At 35.8% G+C, this 18,294-nt stretch overlaps 1 protein-coding gene across 6 annotated transcripts in view; it reads left to right on the top strand.

The window, feature by feature from the left end:
* Positions 1 to 18,294, top strand: part of ADGRB3 (adhesion G protein-coupled receptor B3) — a 465,784-nt gene that overhangs the window by 282,308 nt on the left and 165,182 nt on the right. For all 6 annotated transcript variants that reach the window (XM_009475647.2, XM_087776085.1, XM_087776087.1 and 3 more), the window contains one exon: positions 216 to 259. In XM_009475647.2, the coding sequence (XP_009473922.1) occupies positions 216 to 259 (44 nt within the window). The remainder of the gene's footprint in view (positions 1 to 215; positions 260 to 18,294) is intronic.

Genomic DNA, 18,294 nt, shown 5'->3' with positions numbered 1-18,294 from the left:
AAGAGAGAATACAGCAAATAATCTGCTTTGAGGTTCAAGTGCTTTTTAAATACTTTGTAAGAATTAACCTTAAGCTTTTGCAATTTCAGTGGCATCAATTTGTCAGAGCATAAGCACGATCTTGTAGGAGGAGACCCAAATAAATGTTTAGGTCAAGCGTGACATATTTTTGTATACCAGTAACTAATAGGTTTGTTTGTTTGTTTTCTTCTTAGGGCACATTGAATCCCTACTGTGTGCTGTGGGATGATTCAAGAACGTAAGTGACAGACGTTTGCTTCTATTTCTATGGATCAAATATTACAAAGTACCTAACAATATTTAAGTAGTTGGTCAGTAAATGGGTTGGTTCGAGGGCAGGGAAAATGAATGTTCCACAGAGTGAAAATACTGGATTCTCCAGTCACTTGACTTCCTTTCTGCAGCTATGCAAATTGAAATAATACAATATCTCACCAGGAAGAGATTACTCACATGGTAATTTTAATCTGCTTTTTCAAGATTAAAATGAGGATGTCTAAGAACTGTAGTTCTTGGATGGTAGTTGCTGGGCAACAAGTAATTGGGTAAATGATCAGGCAGATAACTAAGGAAGGCTCCCATTTCTGTTACTGCAGGGAGAAATATTTTCAAGTGTGATACCCACAGCAATCTTCATTTTAGTTGGTGCAAATTTTCATTCTAGTCTGGTAAAATAATATCTGTGTACTAAATAGTGAAAGCTTGCTAGCAGTCTTCTGTTACTTTTTTCAGTGTGTCCTTTCTGTAGCAAAACAGAAAATGTTGCTGTAAAGAAGTAGAGCAGTAAAATCAGTGTGGTTTAAAAAGAATTCCAAGTTTATGCAGTTGTAATTACTGCATTACTCTTTCACAGTAAATCTTCCATTAAAGTCAAGGTCAACTTTGCCTAAATACAGATTAAGTGTTTCAAGAAGAATCCCTATATCTTGCCATATTATTTTTTTTAAGGATGATGTCATACTTCTTGTCCAGGTATATTATGTTTGTCTTATACTACAGACTCATCTACAGTATTAGAAATTGTATGCCTGTGATTTTGTAAGTGCTTTTATCCTTGAGCCTGGGTTTACATCAGTACACTGATGGCTGAGAAACAACATTATAGTACAGAAAGGAGAAACTTTAGTTATGATACTAGATACTACTGGATTTGATGGATTAATAGCCTCATCCACACTGCAAATCCTACAGAGCTGTGCTGTGCTCATATTCTTCCAAACTGGGTAATTTTTGCATAACCAGGATTTGGCAAGCATTTTGGAATAAACCCAACAAAAAGTAGTGTGCTTTTAGTTGAAGGTGGTTAACTAATCAGTAGTCTATGCTGAGACGGGTGTTTTAAATTAAGTGCTTTTCAGATGAAAACTGTGTTTGCTTTTATCGTCGGCATACAGCCAGCAGTAACCTCTAATGGGTTTTGCGACCTTTTTAGCCACTTACCCCACATCTCTATCTGCATGCATTGCAAGTTCACATTTGGTAAATGATACTTTCTCCACTGATCTTGTCAGTTTAATACTTCTCCAACAGCAGGGGAAGATTTTTCAATATGAGTTTTGGGCATGCTTCTCAGGAGACTGATCAGTGATTAACAGTTTCCTGTCATCCATCCTTGAAGAAAGTTCTGGATCTGTGAGCTGTTTACTCAAACCAGGTCATCAAACCTATCCTACTGCCATTGCTATCTGTGACAATTTGAACATCCTAACTTTGGCAAAAGCAGTTCTAATCCATTCTTTCTATGAGATTCAGTGAGTCTTCCCTGTGATGGTATTTTATAAGGTTTTCCATTTATCAAGTTCGCAGGCTTGTGCTTTCTCCATAGGCAGCTAGTCAAATGTGTGTACAATATTGAGACAGTGCAACTAAAGAATAGAATATTATGCCATGTATTATAAAAGGCAAACTCAAATCCAATAATTCAGCATTTTATTTCAGTTGATTCTCCCAAAATATAGAGCACATCTGTCTGTGTTGATTGAAACGAGGCTGTTTATGAGTTCTGGTGCTTCCTTTGATATTTCCAGCTTCCCTACATGAAGCAGGTAGCATCAATAATATGAAAGTGGTGATTTTTTCCCCCTCAGAAATCTGACTCATATCTTCGTCCTTTCAGAAAATATATTTGAAATGTTGCCTTCAGTAAAGTCTTAGGATACTGAATGCTTCTCCTGTCAGTGCATGGGAAAATGTGTGGAATATTCATAATTGATGTTCTGAGGAGAAACAATTTAGTTCCTTAAACCAACCAAACAAAAACTCAAAAAAGAGTTGTATCTTTTCTGCTTTGCATTGTTTGGCATGAACAAACTATCCCTGCTGTCAGGAACCGTTTGTGATACATTAATTCCAGTGTCTCAGTCCAGAAAGAGAAAGAAAGTTGGTCAGGTACTAGGGCTGACTTTCCCACCCCACAGAATTGATTTTAAAGCTTTTAAGATGAAATGAAACTTCTGAAAGTTTTTCTTCTGTCCCTTCTACCTTTCTGGAAAGAAAAAGAAGGGAGAGGGAGACAGCAGAGACAGTCTCAACCAGCAAGTAATCCAATGTTAGAACATTTACTTGGGGACCTCAGGGACCAGCCCTTCAAGTTTTTCTTTACAGAAGTTACTTGAGATGTTTGAAACACACTTTTCAGCTTCACAGGAGCAGCCCATGCCCACTGAGCTGTCGGCTCCTCTGGATCATGTTACTCACAACGTGTCCTGCTGGAACTCTGCCATATTATTTAGGAAAATATTCATGGGTAGGGGAGCTGATTGCCAGCACCTCTATATTTAATTTTACCACTCTTTCCATGTGTTTGTCACTATGCTACAGCTAAATCTTAGCCATATCACTGTCAGTGTTTTCTTCCTAGCGCTGTTTTGCTTTATGTAAATCTGGGCAAGGCTGTGTAAGCCTGGGGGATCAAAGAATCCTTGTATGCATGCATACATTTCCATTTTAAAATGCCATTTACTGTGGCAGTTTTGTAGGCTGTCTGAACAGTTCTCTTGAACTTTGTTGCCTTCTCTGGTGCTTAATCTGTGATACCATGAAAGTTTGGCCTGACAAAGTTAGTCACTCATCTTAGTAGACCCAGCCCCTGGACTCTTGAACCAGGGTACAGAATTCAAAACACAGTAAGAGGCTGGAAGCTAAGTGCCATAGTACTGAGCACCATGAGTACCACCCTCACATGCAACCCTCGGCTAACCATCACAATGACAGCATGGTAGATGGGGTGGACATGGTGGGTCACTGGAAGGAGGTGACATCTCACATGGGAGTTTCAATAGTCACTGACTGATTAGGAAAACAATGCAGCTGGTGTTCGTTCTTTTACAAATGTGTTGGACGTAACGTGGGCACATGTGCTTTCCACAAGACAGTGTCAGTTGTTGCTGGCGTGGTCCACAGCTGTATGCGGTGTAACATGACATCTCACAGCACTGGGTAAGGAAAGAGCTTTAGCATTCTAGGACTCTCTTCTGCCAGTTCCTGCAGAAGGATGTTATAACAGTATGGCAGCCTTTTATTTGTCCACATGTGTGCTCATAGCAGTTTGTGCCTGCTGAATATACTGTTGGCAGAAGTACAATGCAGTTAGCTGAAATTTTTAATACTGCAAGGATTTTGACCTGGTTCAGTTTTAGTTTAGGGCAAGTGGTAGGTCTGCTCTATTTTTTTTTCCCCTTGCCATACAAATTTACATTGACAGTGGTTTAGATTTTCTACCCTGAATCTATGTGAAACTATGAATACCTATATATGAGAAATGAGAAATTGTATACATTTATATAACTTCAGGATTTCACTCCAGACATAACATCCTCCATTGAAAAGAGGGTTAAAAAAAAAAGTTTACAATTACTTTTTTTTAATTATCCCCTAGAGCTTTTAATTATTTTTCTTCCATTGTCCCTGGATTTAGCTGTGGAGAAATAGTCTGTAAAGGAATTTGTTCAATGCAAATAAAGAAGAGTCTACCAGTCAATGGTGATTTTCTCACAGATTTGCCTATAGGGCAGAATGCAACTCAGCTTTAAGATATAAGCTTGCATGCATACCAGCAAAACAACTTTTCCATTTTGTTGCTTAGTGATAAAATTGACAGGGAACACTGATCTGCTTTGTCCCTTTCCTCTCCACTTTGTTTTTTAAAACTACCATGTTGGACCATTACAGTTATTCTTTGTTTGGCCTAGCCTTGCAAGCCTTTGAAAATATGTTCAAGATGACTCTTTATAGTCCATGTCAAAAGGTCTCAAGCTAATCATCAAATAATTAGAATATCCTACATCAGAATTTGCCTCTGGAACTATGAATAGTAGCCTCTCCTTACTTTATATTACTTTACAGTCATATTATTTTTGTCACCAGGAAGATATGGAGGAAATAGATTTTTCTGTAAGTAGAATAAAAATTGAATGAGAGTAATTCATGTAAGTATAGTTTGGCAATATATGCCAGCTGGAGTTTTGCTTGTTCCATTGACTTCAGTCAGACTTGCTGGTCCAGCTCTTCAGTCAGACTTTGCTTCTTCATATTTTTCAAGGCAGAAAATTTGCTTTCTGTGTTAGCTTCTATGCTTATGTTTGTGAATGTAATGGAAGAGTTAATGTTAATGAACTTATTCAAAAGATATAAATGCCTCCTGGAGTACCTACTTTTATAAAGAACTTTCATAATGGAACCTGTGTAATAGCACGCTACATAATCTTCTGCTCCTGGTAGTCTTGCATAAAGAATTGAAAAACTCTACAGAATCGTATTCTTTTTCATTAAAACAGTATGGAATGAAAAACTTGATCCAAACTCCCTTGCAGACAACCAAAAGGCTTTGACTGATTTGAATCAGATCAAGTGGCAAACCACTGCTCAAATCATGCAAGACTTAAATTTAAAAATTTTTAGATTTACAAACTGCTAAGATTATACTGTAACACAGGACTACTTAGTTCTGAAATATGTGGGTATTGTACAATATAAAATGGAGTGTCTTTATGTTGAAAAAGAGTCCGACCAAAATTTTCTTTGCTTAAGTCATACACAAAATGAATCAGTATATATGGGAGGAATTTATAATTTAGTCCTTTTTTATAACACTGCTCCACACTAACACCTACACGGCCATGAACAGAGCTTACATGGCCTGCTGAGATTTATAGCAAAAAAAGGAAATCAAATTAATTCTTGCTAATAAGTTCACTTTCTTTTTAATTTTTACTGGCTGATTAATCAACTCCATTTGTTGAGAACTCAATTGCTATTTATTGCCTTTATGTAAATGTAGATTTTCAGAAACTAAAAATAGTGGTTTCTTGTAATAACAGGCAATTATAATTCTGAAATGTGAATAAAAAGAACTAGTGGTTGTATCTTCATAATCAAATTTAAAGATTTGAATTGGACTTTTGACAGATTTTTTAGTGTATAATGAGGGCAGAAGATAATTAAGCATTTTGAATAAATTTTAGAACAGAAAACAAATTGGTCATAATTTGGTTTTGTATCCATGTTTCCAGAAAAATTCATGGATGTTATCAAGTCAAATAAAATGTGATCGTTGTTTTCCCTAGTAATACCTCACCAAGAAATGCAGTAGATGGTATCTGTGAATCCAGCATGGTACTGGACTTGAACTGACTCTTGTAGGGGAAAACAGTGTTTGCCAAACCCAATACAGCTTCCAAAAGTACAGCATAGCACAATTACAACTGCAAAAGTTTATCGACCTTTCTAACACACTCTTAAAGTGTGTTACACCTGTAGATTTAGAAGCAATTTAACACAGAGGTTGGTATCATCCTCCCTGGTTTACAGATAGGGGAAACTAGGGCATTATGAGAGGAAGGCTGTTTGTCCAAGGCCACTCATCAAACCCTGCTAGAGTTAGAGTTCCAAATTCCTGCATCTTAACTGAGAATGCTCTCTAGCTGTTCTCAAAGCCGATATCATTTCCCTGCCATGATGCAGAACTCTAAAGGTTAAATAGTTTTATAATGATATTTCTGTTTTTTTCTCATTCATTCTGATGAGCTCATGAATATTGCCAGTCCTAGAGAATTTAGCTCTGTTTACCCAAGAGAAGTAGTGCAGCAGCACTAAAGGTCCTTGTATTATGCCATTCTTAAACAAAAATGAAATCTACTTGCATCACCCAAGAAGATGAAAAATCTGGGGAATATTGCTTATCCATGTGAGAAGAAGCTGTGGGAAGTACCCTTCCACCATTCTCTCCTATTCATTTGACAATAGGGGCACAGATCATGTCCATAAATTGCTTTTAAGGAAATCACATTGTGTAGTTTTGCACAGACATATATTTGTTACTTTAAACATATTTGCAGTCAGTACAAAAAAGACAGAACTACAACTGGTATAAATATGCCTACCTTTAGTAATATGATGATGAGAATATAATACAAGGCAATTTTGAGCATTCGCAGAGTATGGGGTTGCTTGTCTTTACTTACAAATGCATGGGTCTAAATCTGATTGTAGTCTTCTGAATTAATAACTATTCTCTCTGATAAATCAGACATCATGTAATTCATCAAAGTCTGGTCTGTTTTTCTACAAGAATGGTGTTTGTATGGCAAAATGACCTTAAAATAAATGTTTGGAATAGTGTTTTGAAATGCATCTTAGAGGGTGTCCTCCAGCTGTGATTAAATTGTGCACGGGTGCATCAAACACAGTATAACCAGCCAATCAAAAGAGGTGATTATACTGTTGTATTCAGCACCGGTGCGGCCTCACCTGGAGTACTGTGTGCAGTTCTGGGCCCCACAGTTTAAGAAGAATGTGAAGGTCCTTGAATGCGTCCAGAGGAAGGTAACAAAGCTGGTGAAAGGGCTGGAAGGAATGTCCTGTGAGGAGCGGCTAAGGACATTGGGCTTATCTAGTTTGGAGAAAAGGAGGCTGAGGGGTGACCTCATTGATCTCTACAGCTTCCTGAGGAGGGGAAGTGGAGATGGAGGTGCCGATCTCTTCTCCTTGGTATCCAGTGATAGGATGTGTGGGAATGGTTCAAATCTGAGCCAGGGGAGGTTTAGACTGGACATTAGGAAGCATTTCTTTACCAAGAAGGTGGTCAAACACTGGAACAGGCTTCCTAGAGAGGTGGTCGATGCCCCAAGCCTGTCAGTGTTTAAGAGGCATTTGAACAACGCCCTTAATAACATGCTTTAAGTTGGTCAGCCTTGAATTGGTCAGGCAGTTGGACTAGATGATCATTGTAGGTCCATTCCAACGGAAACAGTCTTATTCTATTCTGTTCTGTTCTATTCTATTCAGTTGTTCTTGAATTGTCAACAGTGAAATTGTATCTCTGCATGATAAAACTATAAAACTCCATCAAAAACAAACACATGCCCAGTTTAAATTGCCGTATTTTATCAAGCACTGTCACAAGTATACACCTTTAATGCTGTAACAGCATCTCACGGACCTCACAGGTATCTTTACACATAATTAATCTTTTGCTGAATCTCTGTGGCATAGTTGAGCAACGTGAGCAGATTCAATTAAACGTCTTCCCGGACCAGTCACTAGAGGGAAGCAAAGACCTTCACGTGCTTATTCGTGACGTCAATCGATGTCTTTATGTCCTCACTGACAAAATCTGCTCAGTATTCAATGTAAAATTTTGGAAAAGACCTATTTGGTGCAAAGACATCCTTCAAAAAGAAAAGACAAAAATATATTTCTGTATGGTTGACTTCCAGAGGCCATTGTCATTAAAAAATAGAGTTATGTTCATGAATGATGTTTTGAGAATTTGAATCTAGACAAGAAGCCTGGTGCAGAGTGGATAAAGAAAATGGGCTTAAGACTTTCATTCTTTGAAGCATCCCAATATTCAGAAAAATGCATTGAAATGTTAGTAGCATAGTAGCTATGCACTTGCATCATTTATGTGTGACAAAACCTAGGATAAAATATACCAGTTTCTTTATATCTTTTTGTTGATCCTCCCTTAGTTATCCACGCTTCCATTCCATAGTGTTTTGCCTGTAGTACTCAGAATCTCATCCTGCATAAACAGTTCTTTGTTGTATACCAGGTAAACAGATCAAGAGAACATAAAGTCATTAAATGAGGACTAGTTCATCGTGCACTCCATTTCAGCACAGAGAAAGAATAAAGCGTATATGAACTTATATTTGTCGTCCAATTTACGAGGGGTTTTATGCGGAGTAGGTTTACCATATACTATGTTTTTACTGTATTTAGTTCAGCCCTGTTCTGTTCCCTGAGAGTACAAGTCAACATACCATTCTCTCCTATGAGCTAGGCTGGTTGAATTCCTTTAAAACAGAAACAGTAGAGGCCAACATTACATTTTCTGACATTTGATTAATGGAATATACCTTATATAAACTGAATTTGCCATAAAACTGAAATGCCCAGAGACAAGGATAAAATATTAAAAATAATGTTTTGGGTTTTATCAGTTAAAATTCTAAGTATTTTAAAGGTTGTTAGGACAATATTTATACTACATACCATTTAATTTGAATAGAAGATCTTTTATTAAGCTTAAGCTATGCAGGATGGCCAGACCTTAATGAGAATAATACAAATGTATATCAGGATTTAAACAAGTTTAAATGGAAGGTAATATGCTAGATGAACAGCTCCAATCAAAGCAATTTCATAAAAAAACCTGTTGTGTTGAATAGCTGCTAGATTATGGCTGAATAGATTTTTAGCTGAAAGCATGGTGTATTTGTGATGATTTTTTAATGTTATCTTCTCTGATAATGTTGAGTAGGAAAGATTTCTTGCATAGCTAGTTAACCAAATGTAATATACATATGCATTCAAGTGCATGTGCTGGGGATAACATCCTGCAATCCATGCTATTATTCTAAGCAATGGAGAATATAATATAATTCTAAATTTCACAGGCTATGGTTATGATTCCCAATGCTACATGTTATCCTAATGATGCAATTTCTAGTGGTTGTCTTCTCTGTTCCATCTCTCCGTAACTCTGTGAAAGCAGAGCAAAATGTTTGTCTTTTAAATTACAGAAATATCTTTGCATATATCAAAAGTATGAATTAAAATGCCATCACATAACTATCAGTTCATCACTTAACATAAATATGTTCCTGAAGTCAAGTTTGCCAATAGATCCATTGAAGGCCCAGGCTTAAACAGCATGCTGGATTGGGACCATAGAACCAGAATCACTCCACAGGTATTGGCACAAATTCAGGAGTCATTCCATCAACTTGAATTGCAATAATTAAGAGATTGCATATACTGCCATATAGAGCAATACAGAATCAGAAAAACAGGACCATTCCTTATAATGAATTTGATATATTTGTGTGCTTACCCTATAATAAGAGTACATTATTTTGACCAGACTTAAAACTAAATCCTTTAGTCATCCTAAATCCTTCATGATTGCAATTTTGACTGCAATATAGATCTATTCAATGTCTTTTTAAAATGTCCGTGAGTATTTTCTGTAATATCTGCTCAGTTTTAAATGGTTATTCACAAAAAGAAGCTAGGGTTTTAAGATGATATCAAAATAGCTTAAAATATAAATATGTCAAATATCAGATAATAACACAAAACAAAAAGATTTATTTAAAAGAAAAAAAGAATAATTCAATTTGAACAACTTCTGATTGCATTTAACCAACATAGTGCAATGCAGCTAGCACAGGAATTCTAAAATGAGAGAAAGAGTCAGTAGTATTCAGGAGATAGTCTAATCTTTTTTTAAGCAGATTATACTTTAAAAGTTGTAACATGTACAGGAAAAAGTCAATAGTATCTTTTTCTATGCACATCACTCATCTTCAGCCCATTCTTCCCCTCCCTTCTCCTTTTTCTTGTAAGTGGACAGTCAAACATCTGATGTTTTGGGTACACAAATTATGTGTGTACTCACATACATACTTCACCATTTCATCAACACACACAAATTAAAATCTTTGAGGAATAAAGCATGTAAAACATATTTACCACCCCCCCAAGAAGTACAATTGAAAATATGAAACATAATATTCTTTATTGTACTACACAGCAAGGCATGCTCTGCATAGTGCAATATATTTATCTGATGTCAGATGCTACATGCTCTTAATGTTATTTATATTAGATAACATATACTAATCTTAAATTAGATAACATACATCTTAATGTAAATTACATTTTATCTTCTTCATTGTAAATGCAGGAGAAAAACTATGCGGAATTTACCAAACCCACATGTTTTTATCTATCTGTCTGTCTGTTTGTCTGTCTGTTTGTCTGTCTGTCTCTCTCTCTCCTTACTTACTTTCCCTGTATAATCAACTGCTGGGAATATGTTTTATTTTTGTTTCTCATCTGAAGCAGACCATTCTGTTCTCGTATTTTTGTAATTGATTTACACAAGAAAATACTGATCAGACACAACCTTCTTTTCCTCTGAGGTTTTTCCAGTAAATAGAAAAATTCTTATCAGAGTCAAGGAAATATACAGATGGCTAAATATCATAGTGAGTCAGTGTTTCAGCCAAAATTAGAGAACAAGTTGCTCTTAAGTCCACAACCCTGTGACCTAGCCACTAGAATTACCCATCTTTCTTTAGTCTAGGAAATGTCTAGCACTGGTAAAAGAACCCACGTGGTCCTGGCTCCACTCTCACCTTCCCGCAAAAATAGCTACATCTCTTGTGTGTCATTTTAAGGAACTATGAAAGACTAGTGTGTAGGTTCACGACTGTCTAAGAGTGATGATACAAGTTGAAATCCCAGATAAAAAGCATCTTAATGTCAGAAGAACAAAGAAGCTGCTTGTTCAGTCAGTTGTGAGGAAGAACCAGGCAGGACTGGGAATGAGGTGAGAAGGCATTTTCTAACACATTCTGCTGTGTATGGAGTTTCTATATATACTGGGCATGCTGTTTTAGAGATACTCTTCTTTTACAACCTCTCTGTGCTGCTGCCAGCTCAAACTGCTACCCAAATGTCATTTTATAACCCATACAACTATTTTTCCTTTGGTTTGTCTAGGCCTCTACATTTTCAGTTTACTTTGATTAATGTAATTGTTTCTGAGAAAACACGTATCACAAAAACCAAGGAACACCCAGGTCAGTGTCTTGGGGACATGAATAAGTTTTTGATATTATTTGTCATTCATTTTGAAGTATAGATCATCAGTAGCCAACTTTACAGCTCTTGTTTTTAATACTTTCCTTTCTGGATTTTTTTTTGTTGTTTAGTTTTGTTTAAGAGGAGGCATTTTACAAATGCAAGCTGATACAAATGTGAGAATGCTATCTTGTTAACATGAGAAAAGATTCAAGCACTTTTTTAACCTAAGGTTAAAGTCTTTGTGGAATACTAGGGGTTCTAAGCCCTCTTCACTCTGAGGGGGTTCAAACTCACAGCTTTTCCTTTCCAGGAGATAGCCCTGACCATCAGACTATAAGCAATGATCTCACAGAGCTGCTTTCCTTGCAAGCAAAAGTAAAAATAATAAGCATAATTAAAAATATTGAAAATATGCTATTGACATTGAACTCGCAGAAGTGCATATAAAAGAATAAAGTTCAGAATTAAATTAAGACATAAAGTCTGTATTTTTTGGAGATGGACATTTTTCAACTTCATAAATTCATCGTTACGTTCATAGTGACAACCAGTGACTCTATGGAGAAAATATCCTCCAATGGCAACATACAAGGTATCAATCAGTATCTTCTCAGAGGACAGGCAATGCACTCAATAAAGTTAATATTGGAAATATGAAATGAAATTGATAGACAGTTTTAAATAAAATAAAATGAGAAATGAGCCCTCATTGTAACTAAGACATGCTCTGAGACAGAATACTTAGTTTCTAAAAAGAAAGTTTGTAGTGAGTTAACAAAATAATGTTTTACCTTATCTCCACTCTTGGGTAAGATAATAAAAAATAGGTATTTGTGATCCTACAAGGTTGAATATGTTCCATAAGCATTTTTGAGGCATAGTCTGCCTCTTTACAAGCTTACTTACAAAGTAAAAGAACTTTAATATATTATCAGCCTTCCATTGTGTTATCAAGCAGAGGTTATAATGAAGGTAGTAAATGGTACATGGTCAATCCATTCTCATGACAACAGCTGTAATGAGAACACAAAATGGTCTGATATTTAAATTTTGCAACATTTTGAAAACCCTAATCTTGCATAACTTTGTGAATGCCATAGTTGGTATTGAACAGACTTTTCAGTATTTTTTTTTCTGCACCACAACATTTTTTGTAGTTTTAAGCAGTTCTGTTTTTCAGATTTCAATTCCTGTCATAAAATGCACATACCATTTACCAGTTTACACAGGCAAAGAATCAATCATCAGGCTAACTCTTCTGGCTATATGGTTCCTCTGCCATATTTTCTTAATAATGAGGAGGTCTGGAATCTGTGAAGCAGAAAATCTAGTCTCATTGTGCGCAGTGACACAAATAAAGAACACAAACCTCTCATGATTTATTAATACCAATTGTATCTCAGTATTTTTGTTTGCCTCTTAAATCAGTTCCTAAAGCCTAAAAACCCAGAAATAACCTTTTCACTACCGTTCTTAATTGAAGTGGGTGATGTACTCTAAAGCTCAAAAGCTGGAACTGAATGGCTTACATCACACTCCCCTTTCCCCTACCCACTGATCTGGCACCTTTATTTTCTCATGTATTGAAATTAATTTAACAAGACAGATAGCACTCACACATACAAAGTAGAACCCATTTTGGTGCAAACATCCTGGTTGCAGGGATTACCTGTGTCAGCAGACTACATAGCGAGAAAACTAATTAACAATAAAATGTTATCAGAAGCATTATAACAAGACTTTCATGAATAGTGTCTTATAAATATTCAAAAGCTGTTTTTCTGTACTGTGCACTGAATAATTCCACATGCTATCAAGTTTGGGTTTTGCTTGCTCTCAGTTCTCCCTTAAACCTTGTATTTCAGCCTCTTCTTCATACAGGACATAAATTCTGATCTTCATTAAATCACATTTTTTTATTATATTTTATGCAGTCTTTCCAGAAGGATGTGTAAAAATAATGAAATTTTAGTTTGAGGGATATTTTGCCCTTTACAATAATGTAATCAGTGAAACGTGTGGAAACTCCCAAGCAGTTACTTCAGTGGTAAAAAGGCAATGAATAACATAAGGATTGTATTTATTTCCAGAAAAAAAATGTTCTGGTTACCAAATAATTCAATATTTACTTATTTTGCTCTTGTGCATACAATCAGTTAACTTAGAAATATCCATCTAAAGTTAATTGTACTTCAGCCTATGTGCTTTTTTTCTCAGTCTTTTAGGATATTTACATATAAAGTAATTTTTAAATACTGAAGTTAATATACCTTGTGTTTTCAGCTTGCTTTCCAACTGAGTGAAAATGCTAGAATTTTTACAAAATATGATGTCAATGACACTTGTAATTTTTTAATCACTTATGTGAAATACAGATTAGCCCTTATTGCTGCTTTTTAGTGGAAAAATGTAAAACAAAACCATAATATAGCAAAATGCTATATAGCATATGTTCAACTTGGTTATATAATGAGGTTCATTATCTTCAATCTATGTGAGTTTAGTTTGATATCTTCACATTAAATGAGCATGTCTGTCAAATTATTGGCACTGTTTGTCTCCCTAAATTTAAGCTCTTGCTTTGCTGAACTGAAAGTCTCTTTATTATTTATCTGCTGAAAGAAAACTTCAGTAGGTGGTTAAAAAGGTCACACTATAACTGTAGCTAAAGTTTAAAAGAAAAAATAGCCATATTTAATACCAAGAGTACTCCTGTCTTAAAAAGCACGTCTCAAGTAAAGACAGAGAACAATGATGCCATGCAAAAGCTTGGGAATCTAAACAGACACAAGCAGTCCCATTTATGGTTATAAAGAAATAGTTTAATTTTGGATATTGTTATAACCGAGATCTGCTTTTGCAGAAGAAAAAAATATTTCTAATAGTCTTATAGACCATCAAAGACTTCAGTTTCTGTTTTACTTGTACACTTCCTTCCGCAGTAAAACTACAGAAGAACCATCTAGAAGCTTTTGAACAAAACCTAAATTCATCAACAGACACGGTGGAGAATTGAATACACTGAAACCCTGTGCTCAAATAAGGGTAATAGAAGTACAGCAATTTTCTGAAAAGAGACCACATCAGAATGGCATTATGGAGTGTCATATTTTCTTTCAGTGACTTCCATTTAACTTTGGATGGGTTTATGAGTAAAAACAAACAAACAACAAACAGCCTATTCTCACTGTAAAAGCTCAGTCAGAGACCTGAAAGTCAAGCAGTGTCCTTTCCGCCTATCAGTAATTCTTCCTGATGAAGTGAACTGCCAGTACTGGTAAAGATGCACCAGAGCTGTGCACTATGAGATGATTCCTTGTGTACTGAAGTTGCACATTTTGTCTAATTCACTCTCCCTAGTTATGCTGTGATGCTAAAAGAAGTACTGCTGCTGCTAAGGTGATACTGGTATCCTAGCCCTTGTCAGTGTAGTTTTAAAAAAGAAAATAATTACCAATATTTACCAGAAATCTGAAGCGCAGGTGTGCTTGTTTGACTTCCACAATGGTCAAAAAGTAAGGAGAGGGCAAAGGTAGATGTTGAACCCACAACTTCTGAGTCCATGTGAACTCCCAAGGATTCTTTAGTGCCAAAAATATAAGTCCCTGAAAAAGGATTCCCACACCTTCCAAGGAAGAGGCATCGTCATTTGGTTAGGATAGGTCTCCCTATTTGTCATTTTCTGGCCCTGTGAATTATATCTTTATACACAGACTGTGGCACAATTCAATAGGTTGTAAAGAGAGTGACCTTCAATCTAGAGTTGAAGATATCCCAGAGATAACATGCTTCTGAACTCCTTCTGGCTGATGAGGACCTAAAATCCAGGTCTCTCTGGGATAAAAGGTGTTTGGGACAGCACTGCTTCTATCTTTCTGGCAGTTTCATTTAAAAGAGAATCAGCCAGTCATCTCTATGACGCAGTTATCTGTGTATGGAAAGTGGTTTCAGGTGTCAATCCCTGTAGATGCCAACATAGCAGTATTTTAAACATTTCATTTACCAGTTTTCTGTTGATTGTTTTTTGTGTGCTTTACTCAAGGCTGCTGTGAATGCTGTCCACAAGCACCTAACTCTCCCTATTCACTGTTCAAAGAAACATAAACACCTAACTCTCAGGCTTTTGAATTTTATTCCTAATGCCACAACTACCATGGCTTTTTTATACCTACCTCCCAGCAACAGTTTCTCTGGTCCCTGGGCAGGAATCAGTGCAAATCTGAACCAAATCAGGCCTTTTCCTGCTAGTCATTTGGTGCCTTTTAAAAATCAGATGGAACTCAAAATGATTCTGATGTTTTAGTTCACCAAGAAATAATTCTCATCTGTGCTTTTCCTGTGTCACAATTTCTCCTGAGACCCACATCTCACCAAAGTATTAGATTAAGATTGCTTAAACACACATCCTGTGAATAGTCTAACCGAAATCTACAGGAGGGCAATATTCAAGAACATCTGAAAGTTTGCACAATTGAAGTCTTCTTCAATTTCGGACTAGAAATTTTGAGATGCTTTGTTAAAAATCAAGTTAGAAGAATTTCCAAAAGATTATTTAAAATCCTCCATCATATATCCTCAAACCTTCCAGATCATCCCATATGTGTACTGAGAGGTGCAAATTTTCTGAGTATATTTGCTGGTATATATTGTGATATTTTCCTATTCTGTGTGGTTTTGAAGGTAAGGAGGAAAACCCTCCCTTTGAGAGGGGAAAATACTAATATCAAGATGATTATGATAATGTTGTTTAGTTTGGAAGATGGTTTTCTTCTCATTTTTAAGTCTTTCTTGTGTGCATAAAAACAGCAACAAGTATATGTGACTAATGGCAACATTTCAGTGTTGTACTTGTGATGAACTGCAAAATAACACCTACCAAGAAGCATCCCACATTTTGCTATTTCTAGTTTCCTTGATTTTCCTATCCAATGCTCTGTAACGTTGATTACAATATTTCAAGTATCACTGCAGATGCCAGCTATCTCCAAAGACATCTAGATACAAAGAGAAAAATAACATTCACAAACTATTTCTACACCTAGTCACCGCAGTGTACTGCAGTGTAGAGTCAATGTATCTACACTTCTTTCATCTACCTGGTTTGGATACTGGTAGCAGCCTAGCTGTGGTAGAAACAACTCAGCACAGGCAGGATAGTTTTCTCTGATTCTGTAAACTGGAACAAATTATTTCAGGAACTGAGACAAATTACTGCTATATCATGGCAAAGCAACAATCTTTCTCAGACTAAAATAAAAATACTTTTGGGGGGCATAGTAATTTTTAACTATACTTGCTTATGGCATATATGATTAAGACTGATATATTTGTTTAAGTGCACATTCATATAAATTCATTTCATTCAACATTAAAGACTGAAAAAATAGCAACTTTTGCCTTGCTGAGTACTGGTCAAATAATTTACTGTCTGCATATATGTGCACACACTGTACCCTTATATTAGACATCTGGTATCTGACTGCTTGCTTTTTTGTTTGTTGCCGGGGGAGGTCTCCCAGTCAGAAAGCCAGTGGTCCTGGTCAGTGTTTAAATGTAGAAGTGGGACACACTAAAGGAAGAATCTGACTGAAGATGCTGCATGTGGACAATGAAATTGCCTGCCTTCCTTTAGTCCTTGATCCAGAGTAGTAGAAGTGGAAGCACTGTATAAAATGTTGATATGAATTAAGACCCAGAAGTTAGAAATATATTATGCCATAAGACTTGCCTGTCTTCCACTTAAAATCAGTAGGAGCGTTGAGCAAATGTTTTCCAGACTATCAACAGCGATTTCAGTGAGGAATCTGGGGGTAAAAAAGTTACTTTAACATTGCTGTTTATTTCCATATTCATATCGTGGGCATTCAAAAAAAATCTCTGAGAGTAACTCTTAGGTGGAATTGGACAGATTAAATTTTGTATAGACATACTTTCAGGCAAGAAAACATAGAAAACTTCTTGACTCAGCAGTTCTTTAAAAAGTCATCTGTTTCAGTCCACTGCTAGTACAAAATATACATTTGCTTTTTCTGGTCAGCAAAAGTTCCTGTAAGCAATATTTTTTCCTGATATTTTAGTTCATGTTGCATTTCTCAAATCTTCCTATATAATTTCAAGAAAATGATGTTATCTCTTTGCTATAGATTACACAGATCTTCCCATCGCTCTAGATGTATATTTTTGCCTCTCATACTCCAACAATTTATATAATTGAATTTCTGAAAGTCAGAGCTTACAAAAAAAGAATTATAGCTAGACATATACATAATAAGGAACATTGCTATACGCCACTTCTATCCCCTATATTGTATATGAATAGACTAAATCTGGTTCATTCATTAGGAATATAAAATATTTGTATTACTATGTTTTCTAATAGATTATGAAAATACTAATATTTTCCTGTCAGCTGTTACATTCTAGAAAGGGTCATGTAAAAATCTTAGCAAAGACTGTGATTCAAGTAACTACATGTCATTTTCTTTCCCTGAGGAAAGCTCCTATTTCTCATTTTCGTAGCTTTTCTGTGGCAATTTTTTAGGTTATGTCTTCCTTATATTACTCCACAGCAGATGAATACTTCTTTTTATCTTTGTCTTTTTATGGTAATGCTTTGAGAATTCAAATATTTGAACTATAGTTTCTGATCTAGTTCAAGCATGCATTAATGTCAACCAGACAATGCTAAACATCAGTGCCCTGGTGCTCAGAACAAATATTCTATATTTCCTATCATTAAAAAAAAGAAGTTAGAGTTATTTGACTTCTTAAATATTCCTGAAGCTACTGTAAACACTGTCCATTTTAATATCTGAGCAAGGCATATTATTCATCTATCAGGTTTTCATGTTGATGAACAATATATTTAATCACAACACCAGTGCCTCTAAAATATGCGAATACCTAAAACAAATACACTGTTCCTTATTGTATGGCCACACCATGCCTTTTTGTTATGGTAGGTATAAGACACCCCAGTGAAAAGATTGGGCTAAGAGTTACTTATAGTTCTGAGTGATTTCGATTGCTGAATGTATTCTCCTAGCTAGGACTTTTGGGATTGTCAATCATATTGGAATGATTTTTGTATTATTATTATGCCATAATCAAACTTAGTATAAAAATTGAAAACAACCAGGCAAAACACTTCATCAGGCAACCTGCTGGGGGGGTTGG

The sequence above is a fragment of the Nipponia nippon genome, unplaced genomic scaffold (genome assembly GCF_047370975.1).
Source record: "Nipponia nippon isolate SJK-2023a ecotype South Korea unplaced genomic scaffold, ASM4737097v1 scaffold_4, whole genome shotgun sequence".
Taxonomy (NCBI): Eukaryota; Metazoa; Chordata; class Aves; order Pelecaniformes; family Threskiornithidae; genus Nipponia; species Nipponia nippon.
This window is presented reverse-complemented; position numbering and strand designations above follow the sequence as displayed.